Source organism: Podarcis liolepis, assembly GCF_965112155.1.
Source record: "Podarcis liolepis genome assembly, chromosome: 2".
NCBI lineage: Eukaryota > Metazoa > Chordata > Lepidosauria > Squamata > Lacertidae > Podarcis > Podarcis liolepis.
In genome coordinates, this window is record NC_139555.1 from 31,698,264 (window position 1) to 31,718,018 (window position 19,755).

Below are 19,755 nucleotides of genomic sequence, written 5' to 3' on the forward strand. Positions count from 1 at the left end.
TGGCAATTCTTCCCTGTTGAGTCAGGAACAGGATGCTAGCGGCCCTTAAATGTTGTTGAACTCCCTGCTCCCATCAATCCAGCCAGCATTAAGCAAGGGTCAGGGACGGATGGGTGTTGTAGTCCAGCAACATCTGGAGGCCTTGGATGTTTGAGCCCCATTTCCCCCTACCACACACCCACTGCTCACAGCAAGCTTGCAAGAACTTCGACGAGGAGGCAAAAACCATGTCAGTTTCAAGATTTTATTTTACCGTCAGAAAAGGGGAAGCTGATGATTCCAAATCTGTTACTCCAGATCTTTAGATTTACAGACAAAAACGCATCAAATCAATTTAACCCAAAAAAAAAAAAATTCCTGCAAGGGACGGAGTGGGGAAGAGGAGTCGGGGGCAGAGACGTAGCTATGAAAGAGAACCGCGCACACACACGCTTGGTCCCAGTTCTAACACAAGTTTGGGACTCGCAATAGCCCCGCTGAGTTGGGCTGCTGAGCTGGAACGTGCCCACCTGACAAAACAGAGAGCAGGCCCTGCGAGGCCTCCTCTTTCCACGCCAGTGGGGTTTCTACTGGGGGGGGGGCAGGGCTGCCCGGGCATCATGAAGGAGAAGCATCTAATCAAGGCAATAATAAATACTGACAGGCCAGGCACATGATTTCAAAGGCAGAACAGATACATAAGGCATTCACTGCTCTTGAATATTTGTCCATAGCAAGCTCTTTTGTTCGGATCAGGTGAGGAGCAGCTGAGCTGGGCCAATCCTTCTTCCAGCCCTGAAACCCAGGGACTGCCCTGGGACTGCAGGGCTTTGCAGCCAGTTTAGGTGTGACAGAACTGAGATGGAGATGACAGTGGCACTCGTAACTTCCACGCCCACCAACAGGCCCCACCTCCCTAGCTGGAAGCAAGCGCTTCTCTGGCCACAGGGAGCCTGTACGGGGTAGCAGCTTAAGCCCTTGAGACATCAGCCTCAGCAGGGGGATGGGATGGTCTGGCCAGAAGATGCAAAATCAGGAGGAGGGAGGGGTATGTGTTGGGGGACAGGACAGGAGCACATATAAAAAGTGTAACAAGGTTGGGGGGGGCCCTCCCTGGAGGATGTATGTTACGCACATTAAGGCATCATGGTTACAGGAAACCATCACAAATGGAAAGCCGACCCATGTCTCCGGAGGAGAAGGGGCAGGCCATGAACATGATTGAGCCTGGAAACAATTGGGGAGGGACGGGGGGGGGGCAGCAGGCAGTTCCCAGCTCTGCATGGAATCGATTCCTCAGCACCTTGCCCATCACCCAGAGGCAGGAGTGCCTCCGAATCCTCTCCCCTGCAGGCAGGAATGTTGCTTCCCCTTCAGCACCTGCCTGAAATGTATTCAAAGTGGGTCAGAAGCAGCAGACCTCGTAATCGGGAGGCCAGAGAAAGGAGAGGGAGCACTTCCACCTCTGCGCTTGGGCCAGACAGTGCAGGTTTGGTCAATTTCTTTCCGTGATTCTTGGGAGGAAATATGCGGGGCGCTGAGCCAAAAGGTCTTCCTGATGAGCTTAAGAATGGGGAAGGGGGGAAGGGTATCCAATGCCAGCACTTTGGTACAGGGTGGGGGGGTTTTCTACTGTAGCCGCTGTCTGAGCAACTCTCAGGATTTGGCTAGGGAAGGGCTAATCCTTCCACTCCTTCTTGATGTTCAGGTTCCACTCCCAGGAAAGGTGGTCTGTCTTGTCGTCGTCTGTGAATTTGGATCGGATGTTGTAGCTGCCCCGAGCCAGCATGCCCTTGGGGGCTTCCTCCATGGGGGTCAGGAACTCGTAGTCCTCGGCACGTGGCCCGTAGCTCCCAACCATGTAGTCAGTCTTGTCAACTAGAAGGAGAAAAAACACAGACACAATACGTGAACCGGAATATCTGAAATACGCCCATGACTCTCCAAAGAGTTTTTGTGGGGAGAGGGAAGAGCCTGCCTTCCAAAGCCATTGGAATCACTCGCTGCTGCTGCTGCTGCCTGCATGGTTGGCATTCAAGCGGAAGCAACACATCCTCTGTATCAGATAAAACACCAAGTTCCAGTTTTATTCAGGTAATGTTTCAAACTAAAAGTTGACAGAACGCTTCTGAAAAACCATTGCAAAGCCCCCCCCTTTTTTTTTGCTCCGTAAAAAGCAAATGAAAGGTATGGGATCCACTGCACATGACCCCCACCACCACTCCTTGACACTTACTTTTTACTCCTTTCCTGAATGTGTGCTGAATATACTTCAACCCCGAAACAATCTCTTTATGCACCTAAATAGACAGAGAATTCCATCAGCCAACATGCACTTTTCTCTGACACACAAAATCCTAAAGGCCAGAGCAATGTGCTTAGCGAACCGAAGGCTGACCAATATGAGAAAAGACCTCACCCGAAAGGAGATTTTTAGCTGGTATTCAACACCTTCCTTCAGCACAAAGCACTGCTTCTTGAAACTCTCCAGGTCACCTGAATAGCAAGGAGAAGGAAGGACTCAAAGAGAGGCAAACTTTCCACTGAGAGTTTTAAAGCAAAGAGCAGCAGATTGATTTCTATGTACTATTAGCATAAAAAGCCCTTAACAACTTAGGACCAGTTTACCTACGAGATCCCTTTGCTCCACATGTGCCCATTTGATTACTTAGGATTGGCGCTACTGTGGGAGCCACATAATACCCGTTCCTCATTTTTAAGAACTCAATTGTTTAGTGTGGCAGCACCTGCCCTTTGGAACTCCCTGCCTATTGAGGTCAAGCATTTGCCTTCACTGTACTCTTTTTGGTGCCTGCTAAATACATTCTGGTTTAGACAAGGCTACCCAGATGCTTAGAAATCTGGTTTAGCGTTTTAAATTTTATATGTTGTGAATGATTCACGATATCATTGTTTTATTTTTCACTGAGTTTTTTTGTGTGTTTTTTTACAATCAAGTGGAGTGTGTGTGTGTGTGTGTGTGTATATATATATATAGGATTAGCCCAAAAACTTGAACACACTCTAGCTTAAATCACTGCTGGCACTACCTTGACTGACAGCACCCATGCATCCTTCTAGCCATGGAGAGTCAAAGCACGACCAGAATGAAAGAACACCAGAATGCCACAAGCCTAAACTGATGTCTGCTGTCCAGTTCAGACAATCCAAAGGCACGTATACTAGGCCATTTTGCAGGCTATTCAGCTGGCACTGCAGCACTCGGTAAAATGGCTGGGTTTGCACTGAGTCCTACCGTAGTCTAATATTTCCTTCTGTCCAAAAAGAAAGAAAAAGAGAATTGTGCATTCAGGTCCAGACTGTTTTTTCCTCTGGCAACCTGCTTATTCCAGCTGGTAGCTCTGCCACAACTCTGCAAACTGCACTCTCTCCTAGCCAAAGTCTGGCAGACCTTTCCCAGAATGCAAAGGTGCAGCTGTGAAATGAGGCATGTGCCTTTGTTGGGTGACTGCTCTACCACTGGACCGGTAGGCTGTCTGAACAGCCAAATATAAATTTGGCTGCTCTGAAACTAAGAATTAGTCTATCTCATGGATCATTGCTGAGCCCTAAGATGACTTTAACACACGCCTATTCTGTAATAGGCAAGACGAGCCTTAAACCACATCACAGCAGCAACTGCGCAGGAAAAACTCTCTTCAAATGGCTCTCAGATCTGGCAATGACCTCTTCTCTATCAAAACTGGGTGCAAAGCAAATGCTATAGGGCAAAACTCTGTGTAGTAGTAGATGTTTGTATAGGGCTGGCTATCTGCAGTGAGAATGCAATGTATTGAGATAGAAAGATCCTCTGGTGAGCCAGTCTAGCCTACCTGTACAGGACCGATCATATATTCTGACTTAACCCACTAACCTGTGAGGTCCAACTCCAAGGGTCCAGGAGCAGTAGCGCAGACCAAGGTCAGTTTTGTTACCACCACGTTTGGAGTGCTGGGATCTGAAAGAGAAGATGAGGTATAAATACTAGAGAGTAAGAAGACCAGCCCTTAAGTATCTCATCTGATAGCTGCAGGCATGGGCTGAGAGCAGAGCAGCAAAAAAGCATGGCAAGTATGGATCCACCAATGTACTGCGCAGCAGTCAACAAACCTGCAACCTGGTGAGCCTTTGGGTTGTATCCAATTCAATTGCCCCATTAAGGACCTCTGCCTGTGCAATTGGGCTTGTTCTCCCTCCTTTCTCCCCATGCACCTCCATTCTGGGTTTTCCACCACCTCTGCTGAGCAAATTTGGGGAGAGTGAAGGGAAGTCTTATCGTGCAGGCCAAAGTCCTTGTGCTAACGGGTCAACTTCATTGGATACAACCCTTTGTGTCTTCACTTTAAGATAAGTTTACTTAATGTTCTCTTCACAATTGGACTGTACTGAAAGCCACAAGTGGATCCCAAAGCTGAGATTAAGAGGAAAGCTTTGTGCCTTTAACTCTTCTGGTTCCCTGGTCCTTATAGTTTCTCACCCCCTACTCACCTACCAGTACTTATTCCCCATCATCTCAGATGCTCCCAAAAAAGTAATTAGCAGTGTGTGTTAGAGAGAGAGACAGAGAGAGAGAGAGAGAGAGAGAGAGAGAGAGAGAGAGGCAAGAGAAGGCTTACACAAGTTTACTCCTGACTTAGTTCTGCTTACAAACCTGTAAAGTTTATTCAAAGTCTAAAGTTCCAGTTTGCAGAGACAATTCCCCCCTCAAGACCATGGATTTCAGGACTGGGCAACTCCCAAGCTTCTTTCCTCAGGACCTCAGCTCTTGGCTTAGACCAGATGGTTTCCACACCACATCCAAATGGAAGAGGGCCAAATACTTTTGGAGAAGCATGCATGTGTGAGAAAGCGGGGCAGGTTTCAGAAGGCCTGCTTCCCTCACACAGTAGGCCCAAATACGTCCTCCAGGGACTCACCGACAGCGATGGCAACATTTCCCAACAGGGCCTCCTTGTACTTGCGTAAACTCTCATCATCCTTGTCCAGTTCCTGAATCTCCTGGATGCTCTTCTGGGCAGGGGGCTTGTAGTTGACAGAGTGCTCGTCCTCCTCATTTTCAGCTGCAATCTGGGCCAGCTGTTCGGGGGTAGGCTCTTGTTCAGCCATTTCTGCAACTATGACCTATTTTGGGGGGGGGGGGAGAGAAGGAAGGGACACAAACAAGCACATTAGCTACGGCAACTTGGCTAGAAACCACAATGTCTGCAAGGGGAAAACCCTTGCCAAAGCTCAAGGAAATTCCCCAGGTGCTGTAATCCTTTAACTTTCTGAGATTTTTGTCTTGGTGCACAGAATTCCTGAAGGAATTAAAGGCGCAGAGATGGAGGTTCCTAGCTGATATGCTCCCCTCCTCCTCCTCAAAAGAGGCACCACAGGATGTGAACCTTTGCACTTTGCCCCCTGCTGCTGAAGTTAAAGAGCTACACTGCCAGATAGATGTTCTGTTCCACCTCACTCAGGAGCTGGAAGGAAGGGAATCAACTGAGTGACAAGCTTGCTGCTCCACCCTAGTCTTTATCACTGCATGCTAGCTCCATTAGCCAAATTCTGCCCCATACAAGCAAACGACCCCCCAACTCACACAGCAGGCAGGCTAGGGTTGGCAGCACCTGCTGCCCGTCTGAAAGAGAAATGAAGCCAACGCTAAACAAAGGCAGCAAAGGTGGCTGCTGCTCTTGGCTGGGGTGGGCAGGCAGAGGGAGCAGTCGTGGAGTGAGGTGGGGTAAGCTTCCTCCAGGCTTTCTCAGGACAGCGAATAGGAAGCTATTATGGTAACCATGGTTAAAGGAGCCTGCTCTCATTATAAAACCCGGTTCAGACACTCCCAACTCCTCCGCAGGCTACAAAAAGCCCTTTGAAGTTGCAACTCATCCCAGGGGGCTCCCTGGAAAGGTTAGAAATGATCTGAGGTGGTGTTCTCAAGCAACAGGGTTTCAAAGGCCTTGGAATTTTCCTTTTGTGCTGTTGGCAACCAGCAAGCTCGGGCCTCTTGTCTTTTTTTAAATAAATAAAAATGGCGGTTCAGGGGAAGTAGCTGTTCCGCTGCCACCAATTTTCTTCCTCTTGTGCCTCTCCTCTCCTCGGATTCACTTTGCATAAGTATGCAGAGGTCAGAACAAGGGCTAAAATCACGCCAACAGCCACTACGCAGATGCTAAAAGGACCCAATGAGGGGAGAGTGGAGCGCACTTGAAACCTGGAACAAACTCCACACTAACCAAACTGATTAGTTGTGGATGGCCTGTTGCTTCCAAAGTACAATCTCATTTGAATAGCGTGAAGAGGGAGCAAGACTAGGCCCTGAGGAGCTGTGACAAACAATAAGTTGAAGTGAAGCCAGGTCTTTTGTCTCAAAGCATCACAAACGGGAAAAGAGCATCAGGATGCCAGATGAATCCTGCTAAACATTTAAAAAAAACTTTGGCACTTTATTATGAAATCTTATTGGGTAACAAGGCAGAAAACAATATACTCCCCACCACCACCCAGTGAGCTTTAAAAGGTCTTCTCTGCTCATAAAAAGCTGCATATAATGCAGCGGACATTGGGCCTATCTAGTTCAGGGCAGCCTACACTGACTGGAAGCAGCTCTGCAGGGTTTTTAAGCCTGCGGTCTTCCCCAGCTCTGCTATGGAGATGAGTCAGGGACTTTTTGCATGTTCTCCACCACTGAGATATGGCTCTTGAGTCTAGCCCAGCCCCCGACTGTGCTCTGAAGTTTGTGTACCTCCAAATTTCAGGACCAGACACCTGGCTGTAGGAACTGCCTCAACAACAGCAGTATTTGCTACTTAGTCCTCTTTGAGTGAAGCACCCGGTCTTGCCTGCACCTGCAGGATTTGGATGAAGCAGCAAATCTCAAACTGGGCAAAAGTATGCCAAAGTCAATCAAAACTGTACAGTACAGTCGTACCTTGGATCCCAAACGCCTTGGTACTCGGACGTTTTGGCTACCGAACACTGCAAACCCGGAAGTGAGTGTTCCGGTTTGCGAATGTTCATTGGAACCCAAACGTCTGGTGTGGCTTCCACTTGGCTGCAGGAGCTTCCTGCAGCCAAACAGAAGTCGCGCTTTGGTTTCCAACGTTTTGGAAGTCAAACGGACTTCCAGAACAGATTTTGTTCAACTTCCAAGGTACGACTGTATTTCAATTTTCAGGAAGATTTCTCTGCCCTTGTATTTGATGGAGAACAAATGAAAATGGGGACAGAAATGTTTTTTCACTAATTATTCAATCAGGTAACGGACAGCAGTTCTGGAAGGGATTTGGTCATGTGGCTTACAATGTATCTGATGTTTTATGATGTCATAATACGATGTCATAATAATTCTTCTAACCTTGGCACAAGCAGTGTTAGAAACTAAAATATATAAGCTAGGTGCCATACGGCTCCTTAAACCAAGGTTACAGTTGCCAAAACGGAATGTCTAGTTGACATTTTTTGGGCAAGACGGCTCTAAAGTCTTATTTTTCAAACGACAGACTGACTGTGATTGATTATTAGTTAAACATCTGGCTAGTTCGGATTACATTCTTGAGCTAGGTTAGGAGCTTTGTGAACTTACAAGAAGAAAAACACTTTATTTAGAGACAGTCCAGATATATATTGGCGTAATCCTACCTCTTTTTCTTAATGGTGACATGGACCATTCATAACATATGAACATTATTCACAACTGTGAGCAGGGTAAGTGAAGACAATCTACAACAAATTAACTATAATGTCGTTCACTGCTCCTGTTCACGTTGTAGAGAAAACATTTCGGTTCCTGAAATTCATTCTGATTGTGCAGATAAAATATAACCAATGGAATTGTACAGGATGGGGTATTGGTATGTGAAAACAGTCAAAATCCAAGGATCCCCAGGTGTGCACCTCCAGATGGTGATGTCAAGCGCCATCCTGTCACTCAGCCATCTTCACTTGGTTGCAAGTGGCCGACAATCAGATGCAAAATGCACCTGGCAAATTTTGTACAATGGCCACAAGTCTCCTTGCTCATCCTGCTGAAACAGATATTAACACAGCTAGCTATCTAGAAAATGAAGCTTATGGGTTGTTGTTGTTGTTGTTTTTAACAATTAAGAGTAGAAATGCCAGGATTTCGATCAAGTAACCAGGACTCAGCACAGCTGGAACAGCTTTTTATTGGAAGGAAGAACTCCACAAAGATGGCTCAATGTGCAAAACTGTATCCTCTATCAACTGGGAAAGTACAACACATCACATAGGGTGATCTGTGGCTTCCATCCGCAAGCATGCGTAACTCTCAAAGGGGAAGGCAGACGTGGAAGGAACACTCCGAAGGGCAAACTGCATCCATCAGAAAACTCAACTATGTTTGTAACATAGGCCACTTCTGCACCAGACATATAAAGTATGATTACACCACCTTAACATTTGGTCCTTCCTACAAAGGGCTCTGGGAACTGCAGTTTGTTTAGGATGCTAAGAGCTGCTTTCCTCCTTTGCAGAGGTATAATACTCACAACTTCCTGAGAAGAGGGACTGGCTGTTAAACCACTCTGGGAATTGTACCTCTGGTTCCCAGGATTCTTTGGAAGAAGCCACATAAAAGAGGTTTAGTATGGTGCAGATGTGGCCTCCGTGACTATCTCTATGTCTTCAGTATAAAGAAACGCTTCCTTCTCCATAGCAAGTCTCCTCAATTTAAGCTTCTTTCAAAGAGACTGGTGTGGTTGTTCTACCTGAGTCCTTGAAAAGGCGCAAGTACTGATTTAGGGAGGCTAGGTATTACATGGACACAAACAAGTGCTCCAGACTTCTCGTAAACACTGACATTTGCTGAGGTACATGTGTTGTGAAAGGGCAGGGCTTCAATCTTTTTACTAGAGCAGTCTTAACTACTACTACGATTTAAAGTTGACTGAACAAACACACTGACCCCTCACCTTTCACAGGGGAGAGAGTCAAAAGGCAGAGATTTCCAAGATACCAGGCAGCCAGTACAAACAGCCTTCTTCATAAATATTCAGTAGCAAGGCATCGGCCAACATGTTCCTAAGCCAAGACAACTATGTTGAAATGCGCAACTAGGCACGCCCCACTTCAGAAGCTGTGTTAGAAACTCAGATATATAAGATAGGCACCAAGTGGCTCCTTAAACCAAGGTTGCAAAATTCACCCGGAGCCTGTCTAATTTTGAACACTGTTCACAAAACCAAGGATAAGGAATAGGAAATGACCTGGGGCAGTTACCTTCCAGAGGAGGAACACCAACCCAAATTGCCCCTGTCCCTCCTTGCATCATAGAACTGCAAGACATACTTCAGCAATCTTCAAAAAAATTCCAGGAACTGAGGGAGACCTTCCTTGGAATAAAAGGTGTAGGAAAAACTACAGTGGTACCTCAGGTTACATACGCTTCAGGTTACAGACTCCACTAACCCAGAAATATTACCTCGGGTTAAGAACTTTGCTTCAGGATGAAAACAGAAATCGTGCTCCAGCGGCATGGCAGCCCCATTCGCTAAAGTGGTGCTTCAGGTTAAGAACAGTTTCAGGTTAAGAACAGACCCCAGAACGAATTAAGTTCTTAACCTGAGGTACCACTGTATACCGGGGAAGGGGAGTTGTGTGTAATCTGAAGGCTACACAGAAAAAAGCAGTTGTCTGCCCCCGCCTTGGGAGTTGTTTTCTTGTGTGCACACAGGGTCCTCAAGGGGGGAAGCTGTTGGCGAGAAGCATTTTCCTCGCTCCAGCTGGAGTGCCCCTTTAAGGCACAGCGGCTGGCTGTCAGGACTGGAAGTATAAAATGATGAAGCCCTGCCCTACCACTGGAAAGCAGAAATGCCCCTCCCCTTCCAATCAGGAAGCTGGCTCGCTCCCCAAGGGTGTGACCACATGCCTTAGACGTTACTGAAGAGCTGCTGCCACTGGCACAGCTCAGCTGCTTTCCTATGTGGGTTAGGCCCACTTACAGGCTTCTGCCTACATCCCACTTCTTTTCCCCTAAAGGCAGCCAAGAAGCAATTTATTGGGGGGGGGGGGAGAGAGAGAGACTATCAGAAGTACCTATTATACCACCCACGCTAGCATCATGCAGTCCCAAGTTGTGCTGCTAGGCTCACTGTTGTCCCTGCTTCCACCCCAACCCCGTTAAAAGCAGCTAGTAGGATTCATGTGCAGTCTCATGAAAAATTCCCTGCCATACACAAACACAGCCACACACCACCTCCAATCCTGGAACCGACATCCACATTACAAGTATTGCTGCAGAGCAAGAACCTTGCCATCTTTTATGCACCCCAGAAAACTAAGTGAGGTACACAGCAATAGCAGCACTTATGAAATACAGGGATCGGGGCAATACACACTGAAGTAACCTTGTTAATAAACCCACAGGCCTACAAAAAAATGTTAATAGCGTGTGGGTGTCTTCCCTCCTCTGGCAGTCCAAGGGGCTTTTGTGATGGACACAGAAGAGAGATGTTGTGACTCTCCCATTCACTTGCCTGCATGCAATTCCTTGTTGCCTATGACTACCCAATTAATGCAAGGCTGCACTACAGCAGTGTTTCCCAACCTTTTTTGGGCAAAGGCACACTTGTTTCATGAAAAAAATCTCGAGGCACACCACCATTACAGCCCCGTGACGTCAGCGCGCAGCGTCACGCCGGGAGGGACATGAATTGCTAGCAAATTACATAATCACCTCCTTGAGGGCTGGCTCATCTTCTCTGAAGGCAAAACCCCATTAATTAATAGCACAGACTCACACCATAGCCAAGACGAGGGGGGAAAACCTCAGTCATGCACAGTCATGCACATGTGGGGGCTAAATGAGGACGAAGACCGGGCAGAGAGCAGGGTTCAAATCACCCCACCTGGCCAGGACAATCCCTGGGTGCTCCCTTGGGCCACTCGCCTGACCCACCTCGCAGGGCTGTTGTTGCGAGGATAACACGGGGAGAACCACGCGCGCCCCCGGGAGCTCCTTGGAGGAGAAAGCGGGCGATGAATGCAATGCACGAAATATATGAGAGGCGACCAGGTTTTGCAGGTGAGGGGCCCCCGCCAGCCTCCGCTTCCAACACCCGGCGCAACGACGCCGAAGTTTCCCCCCGGGCTCGGCTCGGGGAGCAGCGCTGCTCCCCCCCGGCTCCCCTTCGCCCTCCCGGCTCTCTCTGCCGCCCACTGGGGACCCCCCTCACCTGCCAAGTCCGGAGCGCCGGTGGAAGTTGCATGCATGCATGCAGGGCGCCGCGTTGCCATTGCATTGCACTGCACTCCATGCAACGCCTGCACGCATGCATTGCCTTGCACGCCCGCCAAGGGGTCTCCCCGCGGTCCGATGCGTCCCCTCCGGCGCGGATGCAGCATTGCAAAAATAACCCCCCCCCCGACGCAGCCCTACCTGGGGGGCAGCCTCCGCCGCTCCGCCTCCGCGGGGATCCCCGGGCCCCATCCTGCCGCCCGATCTCCGCGGGGGCGCAGGCAGGCTGCGCGGGGTCTGCGCAGAAGAGCCCCTGCCCGCCCGGCCGCCGCTGCCGCGCTCATTCCATGGCCGGGAGAAGAGCGCTTCAAACAAAACGCCCGGCCCGCCAGGCCACGCTGGGAAACGTAGTTCGCGCACCCCGCGCGGGCGCGGAGCCCAAGGGCGAGGGGACTACGGATCCCGGCAGCCCCCGCGCCGGGGACGGAGGGGGAGAGGCCGGGTGCAGGGATGGAGGGACGGGTGGGCGAGCGAGTGAGTGAGTGGCAGCCGCCAAGCCTTGGCCGAGAGCCAGGAAGGGCCTCCCCGGAGGAGGAGGAGGAGGGAGGCGCAGAGCGGGAGGGAGGGAGGGAGGGAACCCCAGGGGTCATCTAGTGACGGCGCCCCAATCGAAAATTTGACTTTAAAAAAAAAAATCTTTCGAATTTTTTAATTTTTCCCGCGGCACACCAGGCAACATCTTGCGGCACACTAGTGTGCCGCGGAACAGTGGTTGGGAAACACTGCACTACAGAAAAGAGTCAGGCAGACAATGGGTCCACTTGGAGAGAGACACCATCAAAAACATCCCCACAACAGCATACCCATTTCTCCAAAACAAACTGAAGAAAATCCCCACAACACAGGTTCACACTGAAGAAAAAAGTAGGCAAACTATCCCAATCCCCATTAACCCCCCCCCGGCCCATCACCCACATATTACAACACGCAGCACAAAACCTCCAGATAAAAACCTGGCACTGTCTAAAAGACTTCTATGAAAACAACAAACCCATACCAAAACAAGAAATACAAGCCAAACTAGGGGACACGGAAATACCTTGGCTACCACACCATCAACTACATGCCTTCTTAAACAATCTAGCAGTAAAATCAGCAGCGACTAGGCCCCTGATCACCTTAAAAACCTTCTCCTGACAGCAGAGGGACATGGCAAAGGGATGGTATTCACAATATACAAAATACTGCTCCAAAATCTCACAAACTCCCTTAACGCAATCAAAGAGCAATGGGAGCATGACATAGGCTATGAAATTAACTCCACCCAATAGACTAGAATGTGGTCTAAACCTCCCTTTAAATCCGTATCAGCCAAAAGAAGGGAACTCACTCTGAAACTCACCTACAGGTAGTACTTAACACCACAGAAACTGCTGCTGATACGCCCAGGAACCTCACCAAGATGTTGGAGAGATTGCACCTCCACAGGCACATACCTCCACATGTGGTGGGAATGCCCTAAAATCCAACCCTTCTGGACAGCAGTCCTACAAGAGATAGGCAAAATAACTAAACAGGTATTAGAACGCACCCCAGAACTGGCGCTACTGAACATCTTCCAAGATCATAATGACCACTCACCTACAGAGCTTATATCCTAACCTACTCTCAGCAGCCAGAAGCCTCATAGCCAGACACTGGAGAGACCTGTGTGGAGTAAACATGGACCAATGGCATCAAATTGTATGAGAAAAGGCCTTACTAGAAAAGCTAACCGAAAAACTGAAACTGACACAGGGACAAATAGAAGAGGATGCCTTCACCCCAGTATGGCTCCCCTTTATTACATACACAGCCCAACAAGACAAGAAGAACCCACTGACAGAATATGAATCAGTCTGGCTTACCCGACCCAACAAGCCCTCTCCCCACCTCACAAATGCAAACAAACCCCACTGCAGCCAACCATAGCCACCAACCACACCCTGCCCCCCCAATACCTCTCACTACCAAGGAAATGTAATAAACAAATAGAAAGAGAACCTGCCCAGTTGATTCTGACATAAAACCCCACACGTACACTGTATAAAAGAATATAAGCCTGACCACCCCACTCCTCTTCTCCCCAACCTTATACTGTACTCAACGCAATTGTCTCACAACAAATGTAACTGATTTGTAAGAAAGGCAAATCTTTAATAAAAATAAATTTAAATGGGGGGGAGGAGAAAGGAGTCAGGCAGGAGCTGTCAGAACTGGACTGCATGATTCACCATTCACAAAGCAGTGCAAGCCCAGCAGCGGCACAGAATATGACGATACTTTGCCACCCCTGTCTCCCCGCCCCAGGCCAGAACGTTAATCCTCTAAAGACTTCTGTCGATATGAGGCTGGAAAGCCATTTCAACTGCCAGGACTTCCAGGGAAGGCAGACACCACAGCCTGGCCCCACCACACATGGGACTAGGCAGTCCTAGAAAGCAGACTTCGCTACCAGTACATGCAGATTTGCTGCAGGCGAAGGGGCCATGCAATTGTAGTATAACAGAGAAGGCTTTGAGGGGGGAGGGCAAGCTCATAGGCCCTTGCCAGGGTGCAGCTTCCCTTCACATCAGGTCACAAAATCCCTGCCTGCATTAAGAGGAGCAGCTTCCAATCAAAGAGGAAGGCCACTTTCTAACCAGCCTCTTAAGCCCCTTCCTTGGAGGAAGGGAGCAGTTTACTAAGGGTCAGCAGGATAAAGACCGCCTTGAGGGAACAAAGGCCCTTTATCGCCATTTCCAGGTGGCAGTCAAAGCAACACCAGCAAATTTGCTTTTAATCATGCTCTCAGACCCTCTGCTCATGAAATCTGCCGCAATGGCTGTGCCCAATACCAGAAATAGCCATTCAAGTTAGACTTTCCAGTTTTTCCAAGCACAGCAGAGGGGAAAAGTGGCACAAACTCTTGCAAGATTGGCACCACAGTATCTTAAGCAGCAGAGAGAACGAATTTTGGGTGGGTGGGGGAGACTCCCATGGAAATCACGCAGCGTTGTTCAAAGTCACAGTAAAGTAACTTGTGCGCCAAAGGACGGCCAGGGTTAGGCTGGTACAGCAAGGCCAAGAGTTTTGTACCATTCTAAAGCAGGACTGGGGAACCTGTGGTCCTCAAGACATTGGTGGACAACAACTCCCATCACGTTTAACCACTGAGCATGCTGCCTGGGGCTAATGGGTGTTGGCATCCAACAAGACTTGAAGGACCATCAATTCCTCACTACTGCTTTATGGTGCCATGACGCCTTTTGATTCCAGCAAATAGCTAGGTGCAAGTCACATGAGCGAAAAGCCACATACATAAACTGAAATGCGAGCATCTATGTTTAACTACAGCAAGCTTTGTTTAGCTTCCCTTGTATTCACCCTGTCTATACTACTAGATCTTTCCATTATCAAACCACAGAATCATATGCAACAAGCTTAGTATTAGAACCTTTTGTACAACCTTAAATCTTCTACAGCAGAGAGCATGGGCAGGGCGATGCCTGTAAGCTTGCAGATACATGCAAATCATGGAATTTGGCATGAAAGCAAAAGCCAAAATGAATTCATTAGTGTTTAAAGCGCCAAAAGGTTTTGCTTTTGCTTAAACACAGATTAAACAAACACAGTTACCCCTCTTGTTGGGTATTACATTGTTTTAACAGTCATATCAGCACATTAAAAATGTTAAGGATCACCAACAGACCACAATAATATTTAGATACATTGGAACAATTTGTTCATACATGCATGCATAGCCTACACTAGACCATGTAGTGCTAACAGAGTTTAGGTCAAAGTTATGAGTGCATCATTTCAAAATTAGTTCATGTTTTCCACATGAACTACATTACACTTATTATTGGAAAATTATTCTATGTCATCTAGATTGAACAGGAAATTAAAGATGAAAAGAGCAAAAAAAGGGGGGTTATTTTAACGCTCTATTTGTGTCCTATCTGAACTGGAAAGTGTGCAAAGCTAGGGGGAGAAGATGGGTCAGGAAAAGGGGAATTAACTAGTACTGCAGCTTCAAGGACTATTTAGAACACTTCCCGTACTAATATAGAACTGACAAATTATCTAGGAACTGGAGCACCTCTAGACCTAAATATAGCTCTAGAGCAAGCGGGCATCCTCATGCACCTGAATTTGAGAGCCAATATCATGTTGACATGATTAACTCAGAGGGGTATAATAATCTGAGCCAATTTTGCATCTGAAGATTTCAGGCAGCACCTAAAAGTATCTGAGATTAAAAACAGCCAATTAGTAATACAGAAAAGCTTGCCTGCCCTCAAGTGATTAGGGTACTTAACTACATCCGTATGGTCCAATTCCCAATTGCTTTCACAGCAAATGGCTCTATATATTCTCTGCAGCATTAAAATGACCATCTCATTCCTTGGTCAGCACAGACTGACCAATGCAACACTGGTTATATCAGTCTGTTACATGCCACCCACTGGTCAGACAATGGGTCAATACAATGGTTCAGGGAGGGGAAACCTGCTTCACACACACTTTCATTCATGGGATAAAATCGCTATACTGTACAGAGGAAAGTAAATGTGTAAGTAATCTTTAGTATGAAAGGGTCAAAACTAATGCATTGGGCTCTATTATACAGCTGACATCTTTCAGGAGCAGCAGGGCAGCTTGTTTGCAACTGCCCAGCCGTACTGCTTGCCGGCACTGCTCCCAGTTTCTTCTACTGACAGACCCTCGCTACTCATCCAGCCTTTTCACCCTTTGCAGGTTTCTAAAGGGAAGAAGGGGGGCTCAGAGAAGCAAAGACTCAAGGTCTTCCAAGAAAGCACAATCCACATCATTAATCAGACTGCCAGACAGACAGAGGAACATTCAGCACTGCAGGGAAGACACAGGCTTTTGCCACCAGGGAAATTTGCTGCTGATGAGAGGCAAGAACAGAAGCTCCTCACACGAATGGTCCCCAAGGCTGAACCACTAATTCACTTTGGCAGAAGGTTCCATCTGAACGAACTGGAGATCCCATTAGCCTTAGAGCTAATGCACTCTGCTGAGGTGAGGGAGAAAGGGATCAGTGGGGAGTTTGGATTTATCCTTTTTACATGCACAATTGAGCCAGGGGATGCAGGAAGCCATTGATTGCCAGATCATGTAACTCTTGCTGGTTTTGACCACATCTGTTAGCGTTTCGTACCGAATTGAAAAGACTTTGTTGCTAACACATTCACAGCCTTTAAAGCTGGGAGAACAGCCTGATACAGAACTCTTTCACAAACTGGCATTTCATAGCCTCCAAGCATTGGTGAGCTTTGCTTGAGTGCTCTGGAGTTCTCATACTGGTGGAGAATTAGGCATGACAGACTCTAATCTGCATCTACCCACTGTACAATGTTCATTTGCCACGATGTGTTAGCTGATAGTACAAGTTTGCTAAGTTGCAGCATACACAAGCACTCACCATGGAAACAGAGCAGCAAATATTGACCAGAGTAAAGGCATGACAGGAGTCCTGGCTTTTACTGGTACTGCTACAGTGCCAACCTAAAACATTACGAAGCCCAAAGCCAGTAGATCACTGGTGCTGAAAGGTCAGAGTTGTGTGTTGGCTGAGCTCTGAATGCTGGAACTGAGAAAGTGAAGACCAAGCTGGCAGGACCCCTTACAGAATAGCGCCACAAGATTGGCAAAGCAGCTGAAGCAATCCAGTGTAAAGTAGGTAGATAGACTGGATAACTTGTAGCACATTGGCAGCTAGATCACTTATCAAAGATCCACTAATCACTGCTTGACTGTAGTCACTGAAATCCTTAATTACAATTCCTTTATTTCACCCACAGCCTGCCGAAAAGGGAAAAAAACCCTGTACCTTCCCTAAAGCAGAAGAGAGTCATCTTCCTTGCTGAGTTTTTTCATACAGAGTGGCTACATCAAGGATAAAGCTTCTGCTTAGAGTGATTCACTGAGTATCAAGCTTGACCAGATTTCAGTCCTCCGGGACTCTCTGATCCGGGGGCCAATCTTGGCATTCTGGACTTCCCCATTTGGACAGTGAGGCCACCTTGGGCAAGCCACTCTTATGTACCTTACCCCACATGAGTAGGGACAGGGCTTAGCCAAAAGGGTGAGGTCTTGTCATAGTCTGCTTAAGCAGCTTCCGAAGTGCCCAACAACCAGCTGGTTGTAAGGAGTCAGAAGCCCTGCACAAAGCAGGAACACAGCACTAAGCAGGATCATCTTCCAACTATGGTTTGCAGTGAAATAAGCTGCTGAAATGAAGTGGGAAGGGAACCTTGCTTTTAGCAACACCTTGCTGCCTGCTAGTTCTCTGGACATCATTTGTGACTGTGAAATATGGCCTGTAGAGCCAAAAAGGTCCCCACCCTGAACCAAATATTGGCTGATTAGTTGCAGACTGTAAGAGGAAGCCTACTGTGCAACCAGGCTGATTCAGGAAATGTAGCTAAGATTTAGTGCACTCTCAGAAAGGTTGCAGACAAAATACATGTTGCATCTAAGCAGCTTTACCCATTACAGACATAAAATTACTGTTAGAAGGAATGTTGTTTTACAGCCTTTTTCGTAATTTCCTCCCAAATACGGCATGAATTTATATTCTTGTAACTGTTTGCAGGACTGAGAAGTTGGCACTAGATTTACACACACACACCTTACAGATAAGGTATGACTAACCTGTGCAGATAACATTGTGTCTCCCACTCTGCTACTAGTGGATGCTTAGACAACAGAACACTCTGTAACTAATAGAGTCCAGGTCTGTGGGTACCCATCCAGCATCTCTAGGTCTTTCCAAAAGATTGCTAGAAGAATAGATCAGCCATTTTACCCCGAAAACATTTTATGTGTCATTAATCCAGTGCGAAAAAGTGATACAGCCCTACCTATTGGCAACAAAGCCCCACAAATGCATAGCGGTCAAATAAATCCTCTGCATCCAGTGACCTTTAGCCACAAATATGATCATGCTGCCATAAATATGTACCCTATTATCAATCACATCTTGCTATGGAATTAACATTAGCTGCATAGCATGCCGTTAGTCCATAGGATATGCATTTCATCCACATCTCAATGTGCAGACAATTAGTCCCAATGTTTCAATCCAACCCCTTTCTAAGGTTCTATAAGCAGAGCCAACATGAAGCATATACCATGGAGAGAACAGGCTCCAATAAAGGTTCTGTTAATAAAACAGCTTGAGTAGTGACCTTCTTTAGTGATTGCAATATGAACGATCACCCACACCAGGGCTTAATATAAAAAGGAGAGATGCTCTTCAAGCCTGTAGAGTGTTCACATTAAGACTCCTGAGGTAGAACTCCCATCAGCCCTAAGCAGCATGGTAAGGGGTGACAGGAGTCCAACACCACCTGGATAGCACCACATTGGCTTCCTCTGTGCTAAACCTAGAAACAGAAATATATCAACTCAGTCATGGATGAAATGGTACTCTCTGTACAACACTGAGCCCCCCTTACTCCAGGGGGGAAACCAGTGTCAAAATGCCAAGTTTTAGCTCAAATAAAGCACTGAGCCATACTCAAGCTCACCCATACTCTCTCATACAGCGACTTTCTCAAAGGCCTTGTGTGAAATTTCATGTCATGATACACCAAGCAGGCGCTTAGAAAAATAATATTAACACACACTTGCTGCAGGCTTGACTTGAAGGAAATTGCTGAGGAAAAAAATAAGAGCTCCTATGGAGAAAAGACCAGGAAGCCGGGAAGTTGTGAAGGCCAGCAACGCCTACCCAAGCAGCTATAGAGCAGGTAGAGATACACTTTATGCCTATTCCAACAAAACAGACAAAGAAACAAAAGCAATTTATAATGGGAACTGGTCACTTATTATAAAGGAAGGCAGGAACAAGAAATCTGGGTATGAACAGAGTAAAAAATGATCCAGGATTAGCAATCAGAAAGGGAAGTTTATTCCCTCCCGCACCCTATGCGAGCAGGTGCCTACATGGCAGCACTAACAGGCACGGGAGACTATTAAGCGATGGAGAGAGATATTTAACTTGATCTAAGTAATAGCAGAATAAGGAGGAGAGGAAGTCAGCTGCAGAGCTCAATGGACGGCACCCCAACCGAGATATTAACGGGAGCGCGCAGAGGTCGCCCATTCATAACGCAAACCGGCCCTGAGGGGTGCGACTCCCACTAGGGCGGAAGGGAAACCATAAAACCGCCCCGGAGAGGCGACGGCGAGCAGAAACGGCGGGCAACTATCATCGCCAAAGCGAAAGGCGGGTGGGGTGAAGAAGCCGGATGGGGAGGGGGGGAAATTCGGGAGAAAAGGAGGCTCCCAGGCACTGCAGCAGCAGCCCGCCCCCAACCCCAGAAGTCCCGACCTCAGCCGCAGCCCCCTTGCCCAGCGCCGGCCTCTACCTTGCGCCGGTGCCGCTGCTCCTGCTATTTCTGCCGCCACCGGTGACAAACGCCGCCCGCCACCGCCCAGATCCACCCCGCGCGCGCGCCCCCGCCCCCACACTTCCGCGATGCTCCCTTGGCGTCACTTCCTTCCACCGGCAGGCAGGCTATCCCGGCTGCCACCCGCCC

The 19,755-nt window shown here is 47.8% G+C and overlaps 1 protein-coding gene and 1 long non-coding RNA gene across 2 annotated transcripts; one reads left to right on the forward strand and one right to left on the reverse strand.

Moving 5' to 3' along the window:
* Nucleotides 1–230: 230 nt before the first annotated feature.
* On the reverse strand, nucleotides 231–19,735 carry ARHGDIA (Rho GDP dissociation inhibitor alpha). The gene is made up of 6 exons (XM_083490801.1): nucleotides 19,585–19,735; nucleotides 4,896–5,100; nucleotides 3,854–3,937; nucleotides 2,399–2,475; nucleotides 2,216–2,279; nucleotides 231–1,857 (listed from the first exon to the last, which is right to left on the reverse strand). The coding sequence occupies exons 2-6, from the start codon at nucleotides 5,083–5,085 to the stop codon at nucleotides 1,658–1,660; spliced, it is 615 nt and encodes a 204-aa protein (XP_083346927.1). The 5' UTR covers nucleotides 5,086–5,100; nucleotides 19,585–19,735; the 3' UTR covers nucleotides 231–1,657.
* LOC310700854 lies at nucleotides 5,562–8,379 on the forward strand. Its single transcript, XR_014522874.1, has 2 exons — nucleotides 5,562–7,668; nucleotides 8,069–8,379. It is a non-coding gene; the product is annotated as an uncharacterized lncRNA (long non-coding RNA).
* Nucleotides 19,736–19,755: the final 20 nt, after the last annotated feature.